General features: G+C 45.9%; 1 protein-coding gene across 1 annotated transcript in view; it reads right to left on the bottom strand.

The window, feature by feature from the left end:
* KCNQ3 (potassium voltage-gated channel subfamily Q member 3) overlaps positions 1-19299 on the bottom strand; it is a 301344-nt gene that overhangs the window by 17396 nt on the left and 264649 nt on the right. Inside the window, 2 exon segments of the mRNA XM_046642267.1 lie at positions 11227-11253; positions 18100-18194. Of these exon segments, the coding sequence (XP_046498223.1) occupies positions 11227-11253; positions 18100-18194 (122 nt within the window).

The following is a 19299-nucleotide window of genomic DNA, read 5'->3' as shown; positions in this document are numbered from 1 at the left end:
ATAGAAAATAGGAATTTCTATTTTATTCTAAGTGTACTTGGAGGCCACTAAAGAGTTTTAAGAAAGGGAGAGTATATCAACTTTGTATTTAAAAGAGAACACATGTTCACAGCCGCATTGTTCATAATAGCCAGAGGGTAGAGACAACCCAAACGTCCATCGATGGATGAAGGGATAAACCAAATGTGGTATATACATACAATGGAATATTATTCAGCCTTGAAAAGAAAGGAAATTCTGACACACGCTATAGCATGGATTAAACTCGAGGACATTACGCTAAGTGAAATAAGCCAGTTGCAAAAAGACAAACACTGTCTGATTCCACTTACATGAAGTATCTAGAGCAGTCAAATTCATAAAGGCAGGAAGTAGAAGGGTGGTTGCCAGGGGCTGGGAGGCGAGGAAAATGGGGAGTTGCTTTTAATAGGTACAGAGTTTCAGTTTTACAAGACAAGTTCTGGAGATTGGCTGCACAACAATGTGACTATACTTAACACGACTGATAAAACTGAGGCTGTCCTACTTTGGGCACATCCTGAGAAGGCAGGATTCTTTGGAAAAGACAATAATGCTGGGAAAAGTAGAAGGCAGCAGGACAAGAGGAAGACCAAGTATGAGATGGATTGACTCCATAAAGGAAGCCATAGGCACGAGTCTACAGTCGCTGAGGTGGGCTGTTGAGAACAGGACATGGTGGGCATCACTCATTCATAGGGTCAACAGGAGTCGGAGCCAACTTGACGGCACGTAACACATGCTGAGCTGTACACTTAAAAGTGGTTAGATGGTAAATATTATGTTATGTGTACGTTACCACAATTAAAAATAAAAAAACAAACAATGGCTGCTCCTTGGAGAATGGATTGGAGGGAGGCAAGAACCCAAAAGAGAGACCAGTGAAGAAGCCACTGAAGTTTTCCAGGCAAGAGATGCTGGTGGCTTGGACTAGGGTGACTGCAGTGGGAAGAAGGAAGAGAGGAGAACTTTTTGGAGTAGAACCACAGTAAGTCTTCCCTGATGGAGTCTATGTGGGGTGTTGAGGGAAAGAGACGAATAAGGAACCACTCCTGGGTTTCTGGCTACACAAAAGGGTGGATGGTGATGCCATGTTTTCAGTTGAGTAAGATGAGACAAAAACAGGTTTGGAGAAGAAATCAAAAGTTGAGTTTGTCAGTCCCTTTCCTTGACACACACACAGCCCCACACATACACACTTCATACAAGATGGTTGTGTGAAGCAGATATTACTAAATTTTGACGATTTGCCTCACAGCTCAAATAACTTAATTTGAATACTAGATATCACTATTAACATATTTTTGGAAGGTAGAAAAATAAAAATATAAATTAATTCTGGTCTGTATTTGCATAAAGAAACACTGAAAAAATATCCTAGAAACTAAAAAAGAAATTACCTATGTGGCGTTGGAGGGTGGCAAGAGGTGGACAGAGACAAACGTTGGACTAAGACATTCAACTGTATGCCTCTATATACTTATGAACCATGTAAATATTTTTTCCAGAAAATTAAAATTCGAAATTAAAGATTTATTTAGACCCCCCTCCAGTGGGAATTTCTCAGTGGTTATGCCATCCTGCTGGATTCCGAATTCCTTTCTCCCCTCCCACTTCTCCTCCTTATAAGGTCCCTCCAGGGTTGAGTTCTTTCCTGCTCAATCTAGATTTTTCTCACTCCTAATTCAATTAAACTCTCTTTTTCCTTACACTCAAATTCAACTCTGGGCCTACTTTTGCACATTAAAAACTCATAAAAGTGCTCATGTGAACAAAGCACAAAGAGAGACATAGGAGTGGTACTTTCAAATACCATTCCTGCCCCACCCTCCCAGCCAGGACACAGAATGAGATGGGGATGCTGGGGAGGAGCTGTCCCTGAGGCTGTGATATCACAGAGAAGTTGGAAGAAAGGGCATCTAATAGGCAAGGTGAAAGAATATCAAAGGCAAATTGTGCTTAGTAAACAACTTTGCTTGGGACAAACCTGACTATATTCTCTAGCCTCCTTGTGCCATCTTTGTTGGGCATGTGTGTCCTAGATAAACTGAAAAAACTTATATTTAAAAAAACAAAAGAGCAAAAATCGAGTTTGAGACGTTAATTTTAGGAAGACTGAGAGGTATCCTGTCAAGCAAACAGTTGGAGATCTTGTCTTTCTTATTCATAGTGATATTCCCTAAAATGGTTTCTGGTACACAAGAGGGCCCTAATAAATATTCATCGAACAAGAGGAGAGATGGATGAATGGTGATGGATGGATGGATAGATGATGGATGGATGGATGGATGGATAGATGATGGATGGATGGATGGTTGGCTAGATGATGGATGGATGGATGGATGATGGATGGACAGATAGATAGATGGATGGACAAACGGAGAGTGCAGTGTCACTGCAGCCAAGAGAAGAGCCTTTTGAAGAAGCGGTCAATCTGTCTTGTGCTGTTTGTTGTGAGAGCTCAATGAGTCAGCACAGATTGAATGACCAGCACAGAGCAGAGCAGCCAATGCCACCCACAGGTGTTAAAGCCCTAATTTTGTCTCTTCTCTCCTTCCCTCTTTCATCCTTCCATCTTACCACAAAGAAAGGGTGGCCTTACGCAAGGTCTGTAGCCCCCTTTTAGAAGGCTCCTCTAGCACCATGGGCTACCCTGAGAAAGACAGAGAAGGCGAAGAGATAATAAACATCTGTCATCATCCACAGGCCAAACCTTTGAGGCTTTGGTGCCCTATTTTAATCTCTGAGAAAAGACTACGAATGAAAGTTGCCATCTTGCCTTGGTTTCTTTTTAATGAAATTGGGAATCTTAATTGGGGATTATATGACATCGAATGTGGAGAAACCAACAGGGACCTGGAACTTGATGGGGCTTCCATAAACAGAATCAATACTGAGGGAGACAACGGTCATTTCTTTCTGCTCTCCCACTGTTCACAGTGGAGCCGGCAGAACCAAATAACTCACATCCCTTGTTTTTAGCTACAAAATACATTCCCCTAGAGAGAAACAAAGGCTCATTTATTTAGGCATTTTGTGCATTTTCTTTAAGACGTTTGCACGCTCTTCTTCTTTACCACCCTAATGAGCTGGCATTTCTAGGAATTTCTCATGTAGAAAGAGATGGCCTGTGGAAAGATCCCAGGCCTAGGGACTCAAGGCTTGTGAGTTTGAAGGATGAAAGCATGAAGGAGAGAAGGAACAAAATCAGAGCCTGAATGCCTCCCCTAGCCCAGTGAAAAGCTCTCAGCCCTTGATAGTCAGGCCAAAGGAAAGCGCCTCTGCGGATCCTCCCCAGCCTCCTGTTCCAGGTGCAACTTTGAATTCCTTTCCTTTCTTCTCCTTCTCCTTCCTTGTGTCTGTAACATCCCCATACCAGGACCCTCCACACCGCGTTGCTCCTTTATGGTTAACACATCCTCCTCCCCCATCAGACCATGAGCGCCTTCCCCATTAGACCGAGAGTCTCAGCTCCCTGGGAATCTCTGGGGCCTGACATAAAGCAGGGCTCTTAACTCAGCGTTTCGGTTGGAGGAGAAGGAAGGAAGGAAAGGGGGAGGGAGGAGGGGCAAAACTATTGCAAAGTTGGGATTCGAACCTATGTCGAGCTGACTCCTAAGCCAGCCCCACACCCTGTGGAAAAGATCCTGGGCACAGAAAACCTGGAAATATGGGTGCCAATCAGGATCATAACGGTGATAATAATAAAAGCAACCCCTTATGTAGTATTTGCCATGGGCAAGGCTCTAGTCTAAGCACCTAATCCTTACAACAGCCCTGGGGGTAGGCATTCTTACTATAACCAATATACAGACAAGGAAACTGAGGCACAGAGGTTTAGCAATGTGCCCAAGATCATCCAGTCAAAACTCTTAAAAGCAACCCGTAACTCACACCATCTAATGAGGCAAAACAACATGGGATCAGTTCTGCTACGGTGGCCACAAACTCACAGCACACAAGACCTGAAGTGGCTTCAGAATAGCCTATCCAACCTCTGCTTTCTCGCGATGAGGGAGTTTAGGCCCAGGTGGCTGGTGGTTCCTAAGGTACTGTCTAGACTGGGGAAGAAAAAGGGGGGATAAAGCAGACGAGGAGGCGGGATGGTGACTAGACTGACTGCTGGGCTCTGAGGAACAGCACCGAGATTCTGAAATAACCCTGATGTCTTAATCCCGTTCTCTCTCATTTGGACAGGTCTGCAAAGTTAGCTGAGCTAATGACCTATTTGGTTTCTTCTGATCCACCAAATCTGGGAACCTATGAACACAAATCCAGGACATTGGCAGCTAGCGCTCCGAGGACACACAGGCTCACACTGATGTGAGAGTGAGGAGCAATATATTTTTCTCTGTTAGTCTCCTAAAAGAATTATTTTCTCCATGAATCCAAATCTCATGTATGAATAACATACCAAGTGACTAGCACGAACATAGTGAGCATTTACTTCACGCTGGGCCACAGATGTCATTCCAACCAGCCCATGACACTATTATTACCTCCACTTCACAGATAAGGACATGGAGATGCAGAAAGGGCACATGAATTGCCCAGGATCACACAGTGAGTGAGTAGGGCAGCCAGGCTTTGAAGTCTAATAGTCTGTTCTGGGCTCTTATTGCTATGACTACCTCCTAATTCTACCACCTGGTTATTTTTAGTCCCTGGTTAAAGAGGAGAGAGGACCACGGATCTGGAGGGAGCCAGGCAGACACAGGATCACATGAAAGCCCCTGTGCGAGTTGTTTCACCCGGTGAGCCCCATTGTCGTCAACTGCGTAGGGGGACATGGATATCTAACTCTCAGAAATGTCCATCTCAATATCACATATCGTGGATCTGCTCAGACAGCTTCCCACCCTGTGCAAGCCATTCACTCTTGCCTTTGGCAAATGTAGAAGATGGAATGTGTCCCCCCAAAAGATATGTTCAAGCCCTAACCTAATCCCTGTGGATGTAACCTTATCTGGAAATAGAGTCTTTGCAGATGTCATCAAGTTAAGACAAACTCATCCTGTAGTAGGGTGGGCTCTTAATCTAATGATTAGTGCCTTTATAAGTGAAAAGAGTGGGATACTTGGGTACAGGGGCACAGAGATACATAGAGAGAAGAAGACCGTGTGAAGATGGAGGCAGAGAATGGAGTGTACAAGTCCAAGGAAGGCCAGGGATTACCAGCAACCCCCAGAAACTAGAAAGAGGCAAGGAAGGATTCTCTCGAGAGGCTTTGGAGGGATACGGCCTTGATGACACCCTGATTTTGAAGGGCCAGCCTCCAGAACAGTGAGAGAATAAACTTCTGTTGATGTAAGTCGCCCAATCTGCAGTAATTTGTTATGACAGCCACAGGAAAAGAATACAGCAAACACTGAGGGTTTAGTGGATGCTTGAGTACTGTTTTCATACTGACAGGACCAAGTCAGAGGCTGCGACCCGCTCTTGTGTGCTAAGGAATGATGTGCTTACAGGAGGAGAGGAGGCTGCACGAAGGGTAGGGAGAACCATCCTTTCTCGTATTTTTGCAAATCACACTCTTGGAAGAATTGAGAAGAAACCTCTAGCCTTCTCCTAGCTTCTCCCCATGGGAGGAGGTGAATTATCTGATTGGGTTATGATGAGTCTCTGATAGCCATTGGCCCATTTTCTTGATTGGGCGGGTTTCCCTATTAAAGGTGAGTTCTGAATTCAAGGTCACACATGGCTTCTCTCTGTCTCTCAGTGCCCCACGGGGTCAGACAGGCCACGATCCCAGTTGGCTGGCTGGGAGAGTGTCTGCTCTATCCAATGTGCTGGTTCCAGGGCCAGACTTAGTGGGAAGTGTTATGAAGCTCACTGTTGCCGCAGGGCCAATCCTGCTTTACCCAGCTATATTTTGATCTTATTCTGACTTCTTTGTCTACTTCTCAATTGATTCATAATTCAGAGCAAAAGGGGTGCCATCAATAGGCAAACCCCCATATTCCAAAAGGAAAACTGAGACCAAGCCCTTAGTACATGTTGGGGATCACTCTGAGGTTAAAGAACATTTGTCCAGTCTCAGTTACTCTGCAGCCTGGGACCAGCGTGGCAGGGTCTGGATGGCAGGAGAAAAGACTAATAGCTGTGGGATTGTGTCCAAAGGTCTTATTTCGCTCTGGGTAACAATTTTCTCATCAGTAAAATTAGAAGATTGGATTAATTCATCTCTAAATTCCTGCACACCTCTAATAGTCATTTTTTCCCAGGGCATGGAAGGAGATTTATTGCCAACATCATCCATCACCCTGTGAGATGAATTTCATGTGGCTTACAACACAGGGAGAAGGCAAAGTGTGAATTACAGTGTCTGATCAGAGGCTCCTTCACTCAGTGGGAGATCCTGGCTCTGTGCTTTTCCCTGACCCCACAGCCTTCTCTCAGGGCAGGGACTCCAGCTATGTGAGCCAAGAAAGGGTAAAAGAAAACAAAACAAGCAAAAGGGGACACCAGCAGCGACCAACTGGGTAGCTGTTCTCAAGAACTGTGAGGACCAACATGGTGGTCGGGACCATGAAATACAGAGCGAGACCAACTGGAGCCCAGTCCTGCTCTTGCTACTTTCTTAGCTGTATGACCTCATGCAAGTCACTTATCTCTTTGAACCTCAGTTTCTTCATCTGTAAAATGGGGGTTAAAAACACTATCTGCCTCATAGGGTGTCTATGAGGGCTGGATGTGCGTAGAACTACACCCGGCAAATAGTAAACATTCTATATAAATAATTGTTATTACACTTGAATTCTTTGATCCAAATAACGATCCTGTATTAAACTTGATAGCCTGATAATGGGAAGGACACAGTTATGAGATAGGAGAAAAAGATGATGCCTGGGGCAAATTCCCTCTCTCTCCGAAGACCGATACTGAGGAGAAGAGTACTGGAGGCCGCTGTTCAGACTGAATTGTCTGAAAACACAAAGTGGACAACTGGGCTCAGGCAAGCAGTTACTGCCAATGCAGTCACCTGTTTAGAGAATTCAAAAAATGCTATCTTCTGTCAAACAAACTCCCCTAATTATCAGCACTGCTGCACGTCTACTGAATAGTTATAACTGATGTTCAAAACGATGTCCCTAACAAAAAACACCAAAGTCTTTTCTGGCATAATCTAGAAAATAAATGAGGCTCAGTATGTTTTATTGTTGATGTTCTTTGATGCAATATTATTTTTAGGAATTTGGAAATTTATGGGTAGAATTTATGCCTGTCATGGGCATCTATCATTTTTGTCTGCTCTATGTTTCATCCTCTATTCTTTGGGAAAAAGGCTCTATTCTATTGGGGAAGTGATCCTCCCAGCTTCAATCAAGTGATTCTCATGCGGGCTGCCAATCATAGTTTCTTCAACTCCCAACCCCCCACTCTAATAGGTGGAAACATGACCCAGAGTTTGACTAGCAGTAGCCTCTTATTCTCTGAGCCATAGAGATTGTCCAAGGTGCAAGTATTTAACCCAAATTGGGCTAATCTAAGTGCTTTCCTGGGATCTTTCAAACTGGAGTTGAGTGAGCGATAGGTGGACAGAAGCAAGAGGAAAAAATATGTGATCCTCGGGCTGCTGGCATCCACAACCTTATCAGCATGCAGAAAGTCAGCCAAGAGAATGAAACCAAAAAGAGAAGCAGAGACAAGGGATGAAGAGAGAACTCCAGGAAGGGTCCCATTCTTGTTTCCCACCAGGGGTTCCCACCCTCTCTGACGGGTGACTCTGTGAGCCATTACATTTCCCTCTTAGTCCAAAGCAGTTTAAATTGGGTTTATTACAGTGGTAAAACAAAGAGTTTGTCCTTCTATCCATCTGTCCATCCATCCATCCATCCATCCATCTAATCATCTACTCTTTCAATAAGTTAATATCTACTTAAAGCCAACCATGTGCCAGGCTATGTTCCAGGCACTGTTTCAGGTGCTGGAGATAAAGCAGTGAGCAGAACAGCCAGAGTCTAGCCCCTTGGAGGCCTCTGATCTGATGGGGGAGGCAGACAAGAAACAGGCATAATATAGTAGGTAATCATCAGTGCCGCCAAGGAAACTGAAGCAGGATCAAGGGGATAGAGATTGATGGGGAGTGGGTGGAGGGGCAAGGAGGGCCTCTCTCAGGAGGTAACACTGGGCGGAGCCCCAGATGAAGTGAAGGAGCGAGCCACATGAAGAGGTGAGAGAAGAGTTCCTGGCCAGGGAGAACAAGGGCCAAGATGATGTGTCTGTTAGAGTAACCGAGCTCACTCTACTCCTGGGTCACAAGGAGGGCAGGACAACCACCTGTGCTGCAGGGGGACTCAGCCTGGTGTGGTCTGATACAGTCAGACAGACCCTGAAATCCCCATCTTGGCTACTTCTGCACTGGGCTTGGGTGTAAGTTATGGAAATGCTTGAGCTCAATTTCCTCCTAAGTAAAATGATGGTACAATATTGCCTATCATTAAGTCATTTCTGTACACATTCAGTGAATATTTATGGAATACATTCTATATTTCAGGCACAGTGTTAGCCTTATGGAATGCGTGGTCTAGAGAGGAAAAGAAAATTTTAAAAGTTTTGACTATATTTAAAATAAAGGCTTTATTAGGGAAGTGCTGAGTCCTACCTAAGGGCACCATGATGGGGCATCTAAAGTAGGTGAGAAGGGATGGGAGTGGATGTCAACTGACCCCATCTTCACAAGAATGAATTACGATGACCCAGGAAAAGTGCTCAGCTCCCGCTAAGCCCACACTGGAGGTTGGCCCTCTTCCTTCTAATTAACCTCAGAGTCATAGATCCCGAGAAGGAAGCAGAAAATTATCAAAGCCAACCTTCTACCCATTGCAGGAAGTCAGCGAGGCTCAAACAAGTCTGCAGAAAGCAAAACACTCATGAGAGTCCTATCCTCAGGATCAGAGAAGCTCATCTGTCTGTTGACCCTTTGGGGGTGGGTGGCAATAAGCAGTAGCTGACAAATGACTATGGACTTGAGCTCTTTCCAACATGCTGACCTATTTTCACCCCAACACAGAACCAGGCTCTGTCAAGTCACAGAGAATAAAACCCTTTCCCCAGGCTGACAAATAAACAGATGTGTGGGCCACCTACTCTAATAGGGCAAAAAGATGAACTCCAAGTCTGATTCTCGCTATTTAGAAATAACACTAGAGGAAGACTGGGACACCAGTTGGCTGGCAGCCTGTTGAAGAAGCGAAGACTAAGGGGGAAAATGGTACATCAGAATTAATCCAATGCACACGCACATCGCTGACTGCTCTCTCGTCTCGTTCCCTGCCTTCTTTGGTACGGGAATGGATTCCTCTGTCGACAATTCACCCACCCTTCCTGCAGATCTCACTCCCCACCTCTAGGCTTCACAGCGGCAGTCGCACCTGGCATTGCACCTGCCATTCCATCAGCCAAACCTATTTGCTGTTCAAATCCAAAATGCTGCTCCCCGAGCCTGGATCGGGGAGATGGAGTGGCTTATATAACTGATCTAACTCTTCTTCTCTGAGCAGGATGAGCCGGCGAACACCCAGCATCTCTAACCCTGAGAAATCACGGGATGTGTTTTCCTCTGCACCCCTGGCAGAGCGGGGAGTTGAAAGGGGTGTAAGTTGGTGATTACATTTCAGAAAGTCCCTTTATAATACTAAAGAATCATCTCCAGCAAAGCCTCAAAATGTATCTCTCTGGGCCCAAATTAAACTGGAGATGCCTTATCCAATGCACAGTGATATTTTGCACGTACGTTCCAATTTGGCTGAATTCTGTTCATGTCTGCATAGAAAAGGCTCTCAAGGCAGACTCAGTAACTCACTTGCAGTGTCAACACTGGCATGATTTATAACCCTGTTGCTCACGAGAGAAGGAGGGGAAAGAGCATCCAGTTGGGAGTCCGGAGACCTAGATGGTATAACCCCTGGTGCTCAAGGGCTCTGTAACTTGGGGTGAGCCTGCCCTCTTGGGGGCCTCAGTTTTTACAAAAGCACCCGGGATTGGATCTTTGATGTGTCTTCCTGCTCTGCCTCTATGAGCCATGAGCAGGTTCTCTAGCAAATGTCCCCTGGCACGGTCACTGCCAACCGTGCAGCCTCCTCTACAATCTCCCCAAACGTCCCCTACAGGCCTAAGTGGGTCCAGGTAAGAAACGCCCGGTCCATCTGAAATCACACACAAAGGAGGAACAAAGTCTAAACTGTTTGTGCGTGTGAGTTAACCGGCGCTGTCTGTGACCGTTCCTTCCAGGACGGATTATGTACGGGATGGGGCATCACAGACCCCAGGCAAGAGGATCTCACTCAGCTTCCCAAAGACCGTCGTCCTCAAGTCATTCCCTTACAAGGTGGCTCAGGGTCCTGCCACCTTCTCTGCCCAAATTCTGTCAGCTGTAGGACAACAGTGGGGTTGCAGTGTCCAGGAGACTGACTGAAGCTTCAGAGGACTTTGTCAACAATAATAGACTAAATATATATATTTATGTATATATTATGCATATTTATGTTTATAAATATATAAACAGTTTAAACTGATGTTTGCAAGAGATGGTCTCTCTTTACAATCTTGAGCAGGGTCCATAGGCTCCCTGATGTTGTGGCATCTTCTGGAGAGGGAAAGAGAGGGAGGGACAGAGATGTGCTGGTAACCTGGAAGCTTAAGCCGCCCTGCAGCAGCCTATGGTGAGCATGGTTTACTGGAGAAACCACCGCAGTTGTGGGGGTCATGAATTGTAGTTTTGATTCACTTTCTGAAGAAACATCTCCAAGCCCAAGAAGCAAAGGAAGGACGATATAGTGGAAATAATACGGTCTTAATCTTGAAATCTGAGTCTGAATTTTGATCTTACCACTCAATAGCTGGGTGGCCCAGGGGGAATAACTCAATCTCTCTGAGCCTCAATCTCCTCAATCCACAAACGAGGATATGAGGGCTGATCTTACATTGTGGTTACGAGGACCAAATGAGAAAACATAGACAGGACTCCAGGCCCAGAATCCAGCCCAAGGAGACCCTCAAGAAGGGACTGCTGCTATGAAACACCAAAGTGCCCTTGAGTAAATCAACACGCAGGTGGCAGAGGAACATGGTGGCCAGCAATAGCAGTGAGCCCTGAAACTCCATCTGTGAGCAGCATGGCTGCCCAGGGACCCTCCACGTTACAGAACTGGACCCTCTGCCCCAACACAGTGGTGGAAAGAAGGGGATTCATAATCAGAAACGTACCTGGCTCCTGCCTCCAGCTGTTCTTTCCTGCGAGGAGATGAGAGAAAAATAATAAGCAAGCATAAATTACATGGAACAGCTTCCCCTTCCCCCAAATTTGCCCCAAAGCTTCCCTTTGACGAAGATGAAGGAACAGAGGAGAGCTCCAGGACAGGATGGTGAGTGTGGAGGGGAACCACGAGCGAGACGAGTTCCCCAGCCAGACCCCAGGTCCCCACTGCTATGGTTTGGCTCTGAGCTCTTAAGGGTCGTCTCAGCCGTTCACTAATTTACTCATGCAGAAACTGGTTGCTGAGCACCTATTCTGCCCCAGATCTTGTGCTGGGTTCAGCTGACTTGTTTAGTGGTGGGGACAGACTAGGAAACCAGGAATTTCATGATTTAGCAGCCACACACCCATCGCTATGACCACCACCATCATCATCGATGACATCCTCCTCCTCAATGCTAATATTTATTGAGCAATAATTAATAGGCAGATACTATTTTAAGTGCTCTTTATGGATTAACTCACTTAATCCTCATAACAACTCTATGAGGTATTATTATCATCTCCATTTTTCTGATGAGAAAACTGATGCACAGAGAGGTTAAGTTAATTGCTCAAGATCTCACAATTAGGAAGCAGCAGAGTCAGGATTCAAACCCAGGTGATCTGGCTTCTGAACCCACACTCCCAACCACGAGGCCACAGGTGGCATGTACACATTCATGACTCTGAGCCTTCGCTCAGGCTTTCCTAGAATTCCCTTCTTCTTTTCTCTGCCTGGAACAGTCTTACTCATTCTTGAAGTTCTAGCTGGAGGGGCCGGCTCCTCCTTGGGTTTCTTATCCAACTCCCCAGGGTCTAGACTGAGCTAATGTGAGATTCCCATGTGAGATCGTGTTTGGACCACATCGTCTTAGAATTACATGGTGGTCCCTGAGCCGCTAGGGGCAGAGTCCCTGTTTCTTCAGCTCTAAAATCTGGGCACCCTATACCCTGGCACAAGGTAAGTGCACCATAAATACTGAATGACTAACTGGCCCATCACTGGGATGCAGGGGGGGGAGAAATGGGGAGAGAGCAGGCGGCATCACGATAGAGATAAAAGAGCCAGTTGGAGAGTTAAGAATTTCTAGTTCCTAGATTGGCTCAGGATCTGGTTTCACAGAGCTGGTCACACATCCTCTGGGCCCATTTCTCTGCCACGTGGACAGAAAAAGCTCTGAATTTCTAGAAGTCTCTGGGCCTCTGACTCCAGGAGAAGTAGAGGAGGCAACAAGAGGAGAAGGGAAGGGTGAGGGAGTGAGCTGAGGGCAGGAGAGGAGCAGAAGGCACGGTGGCAGCAGTGTTAGAGAATCAGAGCCACCGCTTTCCATTCCTTTCTCACTTTCCAAGACAAGGATTTCATGCTGTCTCTTCTATCAGCACACTTTCCCACCTCCCCACTTCCCTCCATGTTTTGTGGCCTTAACTCATCTCTCACTGAGCTCTGCCCCATGGTCCCACCCCTAAATCAACAACCTCTTACAGCTGGCTCCACCTACTGGCTTCCCCTCTGCGCTGATGGATGAAGGCTCCACGTTCCTGATGATGGCCAGTCCTCCACTTGTGCTTTGGAGCCCATGCCCCTACCCATGCTCCCTCCTCCAGTTCTTTCCCTCCCCACTGCATCCACAGGAATCCCTCTCTACTAGACTCTTCTAGTCAAGGAAAAAACCCTGGCCCCACACCCCCCTGCAGCTGCCGTCTGCACTGGCTGTCCCCATGTGCTCATTTCCATGTCACTCTTTACTCCAGGTAAACTGGCTTCTATGTCCACTACTCCACTGAGATTGCTCTAGCCACAGCCCTGAAAAACTCCGTGACAACATCCTTGTCTTCATCATCTTGTGACAGGATCAGCACAGTTGACCCTCTCCTGGTCACTGTTATGTCCTAATGCCAAACACAGTGCTTAGCACATAAGAGATGCTCAGTCAATACTTGCTGAATGAATGGGACAAATGAATTTGTAACCAATTCCAGATGGGGTGTCCTAGCCTTGCTGTCACTAACATGGTTTCACAGGACTGTAATTTGGGGGCTTAGTGTCTTGCCTTCCCACTATAACACCAACGCCTCCTTCCAGCTCAGATTCAGCCAGCAGAGACTGACACCCTCTATGGGCCAGATACTGTGACATGCATTGTCACACATTTTATTCAGTTTGACCTGCAAAACAACAATCTTCAGAGAGGGGTATTATTGTCCCAATAATCCTTGTCTCATCTTACTTTTGCCCAGTTTTCTCCCTAAATAACTTTTTCTTCTCACAGATACTATGGGTTTTGGCCTAAGACCTGGATTCCAATCTCTCTTGCATCACTTACCAGCTGGGTGACGTTAGGCAAGCTAATTAATCTCACTGATGCTCTGATTCTTCACCTATAAAACTGTGGTTATGAAAAATGGAGTTACCCATTCTACTTATCTTCCAGGACATTCTATAGATTAAATGAGAGAGCATGTATGAAAGCAGATCCAATGTGATTTGGCCATAGAGAAGGATGACTGCTTGTTTCCCATTCTCCATTTCTACACACTCCAATAATCTTGACCCTGGTCATAAAAGGAACAAGTCCTGGTTACACAATGAATTAACTGGGTCGTCTTGGTCAAGTAACTTCTACTTCCTGGGCCCAAGAATCCTCCTCTCCATTTTAGTTCTACTATCTAATGATTCCAGAACTGCACTGTCCAATATAGTAGCCAATAATCACATCTGGCTATTAAAATTAAAATTAAAAATTCAGTTCCTCAGTTGTACTAGTAACAGTCAGATACTCAACAGCCACATGTGACTAGTGGATACCATATTGGACAGAGCAGCTATACATAACTCCATCAGCACTTTTAGGAAACCAATCAGTGTGCATGCTCTTCCGCTGATGGAAAGCAGCATCTTGTTTTTAATGCCTGCCCTCATCTCTGCTTGTACATAAGAATGTACAATCTACCATCCCCCCAGGATCTTCCCGTACCTTCTCCGACTCCTACCACCTACTTGTACTGAGTCTGCACAGTCTCCATTGGCCAGCAAATCAGAAGCCCTAGGTTTGTTCTCAGCTATGTGCACAGGATGTGTGGCCTTGAGCAAGTTTCTGAGCTTCTGGGGGCCTCAGTTTCTTCTCACATAAAATTGGGATTGGACTTGAAACTCTCTGAGGTCCTTTACAATTCAAAAATAATGAGATTATAATTTTAAATAGTAATGAAAGAAAAACAAATAGGCAATACTATCATCCATCACTGCTAGCCCCAAACATATATATACTTGCAAATCAACAAAGGACTACACTGAGCTGGAAATCAATATGGCACCACTCCTAGGGATGGACTACACAACTTTGTCTTTAAAATCTTTTAGAGGAAGGTAAAATGGTGCAGCCACCATGGAAAACAGTCTGGCAGCTCTTCAAAAAGTTAAGCATAGAGTTACCATATTACCCAGCAAACCCACTCCTAGGTATGTACCCAAGAGAACTGAAAACATAGCTCCACACGACATGTCCCTGAACATTCACAGCAACATAACAGCCAAAAGGTGGAAACAACCCAAATGTGCATCAACTGATGAATGGATGAATAAAATGGGGCATACATAATAGAATATTATTCAGCCAGAAAAAGGAATAAAGTCCTGATACACACAGCGACATAGATGAAACTTGAAAATTTTATGCTAAGTGAAAGAAATCATAAGATTTCATTTTTATGTGAAACGTCCAGTTTAGGCAGAAGAGAGACAGAAAATAGCTTAATGGTTGCAGGGGCTGGGGGAGGGGAGGAACAAGGAGTCACTGCTAATGGGTACAAGGTTTCTTTTTGGGGTGATGAAAATGTTCTGGAATTAGATAATGGTGACTGATGGCCAACTTTGTGAACATACTAAAAATCACCCAATTGTCCACTTTAAAAGGGTACCTTTCATGGTATGTGAAATCCTCTTATAATATGTGAAATACATCTCAATAAAGTCATTATTTTTTTAAAAGCATAAATAAAAACCAAAAAGCCTTCATGGGGCAGGTGAGGACACACCAGGATATTATCAGCTACTTCTTCACCATTAAACATATGGAGTGGGTTGGAACTCAGAGACCTTCTTTTCCCAAGGAGCTGCCTTGTTTCAGAATGGTTGCTAAGTGAATTCTCTAGTGACTTTAAACTTTTGTCCTTGAAAAAAAGAAAGAAAGAAATGTTCTCTCTGGGTTTAGAAGCCATTCCCATGTCACAGCGGCTGTCTGTGGCACAATGTATCCATCCAAGTCTCTTGACAGCTAGGACGATGCCTTTTTATAATACATCAACCCAAAAGAATGGGCCTATTGCCAAGACCTTGGGATGCACAGCAAATGGAAATCGTCTTGGTTCTGCATTCAATGTGGTTGCGCATGTTCTTGTTTTTGAGTTCAAGGTCACTCTGTTCTCTTAAGGGGTACCACTTGCCCATTCTAAGCAGACTCTTGCTATCTAAAAGAAGGCCGATGCTATCCTGGACCTGAAATGATTATAGCAATAATAGAATTTTAGAATCAAAAGGAATCACACGGTTCATGTTCTGAGGAAGCACAGCTAATTACAAGTAAGACGACAGTCAGTAAATCCAAACTTTCTGTTGTCATTGCGGTTGAGTCGATTCTGACTCCTAGCGACCCTGTAGACAGCAGAGCAGAATGCTGCCCGGTCTTTTGCGCCATTCTCTCACCTTCCAGCACTGTATCAGACAATGCTCCGCTGATATTCACATGGTTTTCATGGCCAGTTTTTTTGGAAGTAAGTGGCCAGGTCCTTCTTCCTAGTCTGTCTAGACTGGAAGCTCCACTGAAACCTGTCTGCCACAGGTGACCCTGCTGGTATTTGAAATACTGGTGGCACAGCTTTCAGCATCACAGCAACAAACCCAAACTCTATCATTCACTTATGGAAGCCTTGCTTCTTCTGTCTCCTTAACTCTTCCACAAGTCATCGCTCCCTGAGGTTTTCCCTTGGCTTATTCCGTTCCAGGTCCTCTCTCTCCTCTCCCTTCTTACTGTTTCTACCTTGATCTAGGCCCTAATCTTCTCTTACCCTGAATCCTGCAATCATTTGTTAGCTGATCTCCTTGCCTAGAATCTTGAGCCTGTCCAATCCAAGCTCCACACTCGTTTCTGTCATCTTCCTGAGACAGAGATCTGATCACGTCATTCTCTGCCTCAAATGGTTTCCCTTCACCTTCAGGATTAAGGTTAGGTTCCTTCACAAGTCACCTGTGACATTCTCCAGTCTGGTCCGGCACTTAACATATACAAGGGGCTTAAAATTTTGGTGACAGGGGCTGGCCTGGTGGCATAGTGGTTAAGTGCACATGCTCTACTTTGGCAGCCCGGGGTTTGTGGGTTCAGATCCTGGGCGCGGACCTACACACCACTCATCAAACCATGCTGTGGTGGCATCCCACATACAAAAAAAAAAAATTGGTGACTGAATTCCCCAAACAGGAAATGGCAGATGCCACTAGAACCATTTGAGAGTGACAGCACGAGAGATGGCAACATGGGAGAGATGAACGGGGGCCTGAGGTTTTGGGGACTTGTTGGTCATGGTCAGGTTTTGGATTTTATTTCCTTTGTCATGGTCATCCATCAGAAGGTTTAATGCAGGGAAATGAGTCAGCAGAACCCAGATCTTGTGAATTTCCTTGAATCTTTATCACAATCTGGTGATGGGAAGAAGGGATATTTGAGGCTGAGTTCAGACACTGGTGGCAGGTCCTATAATGAGTGTGCGGGAGGGTGATATGGGGATATGGGGATGGAGGGAGCCAATCATCTAGTACTGGGTCACACTACAGTTTATGAAACCAAAGACGTGTGGCAGAAACACACTTCAGAGAGGTCCCAGTTCCAGGTGTGAGGAGGGGACACAACCGCCCACTGATTTTAACGCACCTTAACATTTGAGAACATCTGACTTATTTCATAGGGTGCAGGATTACATGAAATATGAACTTGGATCCATGGAACATGTTGGATATCCAATAAATATTAATTCCCCTCTCCCTTTTATAGGTGCTGGCCACAAGAAGAGGTTTCTCTTTTTTTCCTGAGACCTTTAATGGAAACTCCCACCTCTGAGAACACAAATCAACATCTCTGGGGTGCCAGAGGACTCTTCCTGCTGCTTCTTCCACCTGTCCTTTCCCAGCGTCCAGGGTGGTCTGTGGGTGCAGGTCATGCCCAGGTGGCAGGGCCTCTAGGATTGCTAGAGTGGCCCACTGCAATGGCTCCCCACCTCATCAGCCACTGATCCTGCCCAAACAATGATGGGACCTTCCCTTATCAGCCACTCCACATTGTCCAGCTGGAACCCCTGGCAGCACACTGGGGTCATCTGGGAGCCTTAAAAAAATACTGATGCCTGGGCCCACCCCTGGGGACTCTGATTTAATTAGGTTGGGTGTAGCCTGGGCATTGGATTTTTTTTTTTTTTTTTAAAGATTTTATTTTTTCCTTTTTCTCCCCAACGCCCCCCGGTACATAGTTGTGTATTCTTCGTTGTGGGTTCTTCTAGCTGTGGCATGTGCCTCAGCATGGTCTGATGAGCAGTGCCATGTCCGCGCCCAGGATTCGAACCAACGAAACACTGGGCCGCCTAGACGGAGCGCGCGAACTTAACCACTCGGCCACGGGGCCAGCCCCGGCATTGGAATTTTTTAAGCTTCCAGGTCACTCTAACATATGGCGCAGACTTGGATCCACTGTGCTGAGGACATCTTCCAGGAAACCATGAAGGCCACAGGCACAAATCCAGACCCACGGGAGGGAAGGTCAGTCACGCTCTGAGTGTTTAGAAGGGTTGCCACTTGCCTGAAGAACGGAAAAGAGACGACTGATTCGTAGAATCTCCATGTTGCCACGAGATCAATCCTGTTGGGGTTGGTAGCATAATACCTCCAGGCAGCCTGAGGACGAGAAAGGAGGGGCAGAGATGATGGGGTGTCGCCCTAAACTTTCACACAGAAGCCCCAACATTAGAACATTGGTTAATTGTGCACTGAGGTGATACCCAGAGAAGCTGGGATTCTTGGCTTTTTGTAGCTCCTTTGGGAAGTAACCCTTCCTTGACCCCATCATCTTGGAGCTATAATTGTTGTGGTGGGGGGTGGGGCTGTGGAGAGGTGAACTGCAGTGGGGTTGTAGGGGGCTGGGTGTATAATCTCTGAAAGGAGCAGGGACTTCTCTTGACACGAGGCTCCTTGAGACTTCTCAAATATAGGAAGATATACAGTCTTTTGTGCCATGTGTAGGTGCAAGAGACAGCCAGGAGAGAGGCTTGGATCCTGATATACTAGAACTTCTGGGATATTGTGATGGTTTGGGGTTTAAGGGATAATGGAGCAGATGCTTAGAGATTGGGACTGGCCTAGAAACTATAATATGTAGGATAACATCATGTACCATCCTGTATCCGACCCACAGATCCACAGAGACACTCACTCCAGTTGGACACAAGTTTATGAGTGTGTGGTCAGGCAGACATCCAGCCCCATACAGCTGCAGCCCGCACACTCTACCTTCCCATTCTCTGTGCTCCAAACAGCCCATAAAACCATGAAGCAGGAGCTCCCCCTGAAGTAAAAGAGGGAACACTTCTGCCTTTCTCCCCACCTCTCATTGTTGTCCCTCAGCCCATGGTGGGGACAGCGATGGAGATGGAGAGCTGGCAGGAGACCAACATCCCTTGGTGCATGATTGTCTACTGGGGCAGAACAAATGGAGAGCTGTTCAATATTCTGCACACATAAGACACCTCTTCCTTTCTTGGCTTACGAGCTCTCTGTCCTTGGCAGATGTGAGGGGCCACATCGCCTTGCAGCTCATTGGCTAAGTACCAGGACCCCAGACTGACTCTTCCTTGTGGGTTCCTAGGTCAAGATTGGGGTGGGAAGGAGAAGGAGAAGCCTAGTATGGACCCCGGTCCAAACCAAATTCTCCACTCCAACATTATTAGTAAAAGAGCTGATGGGTTGATCTCTGTCTATTTGTCTATCCCTGTTGAGTCCTGTG

The sequence above is a fragment of the Equus quagga genome, chromosome 16, assembly GCF_021613505.1.
Source record: "Equus quagga isolate Etosha38 chromosome 16, UCLA_HA_Equagga_1.0, whole genome shotgun sequence".
Lineage (NCBI taxonomy): Eukaryota > Metazoa > Chordata > Mammalia > Perissodactyla > Equidae > Equus > Equus quagga.
Note: the sequence above shows the minus strand (reverse complement) of the source record. Positions and strands in the feature narration are given on the sequence as shown.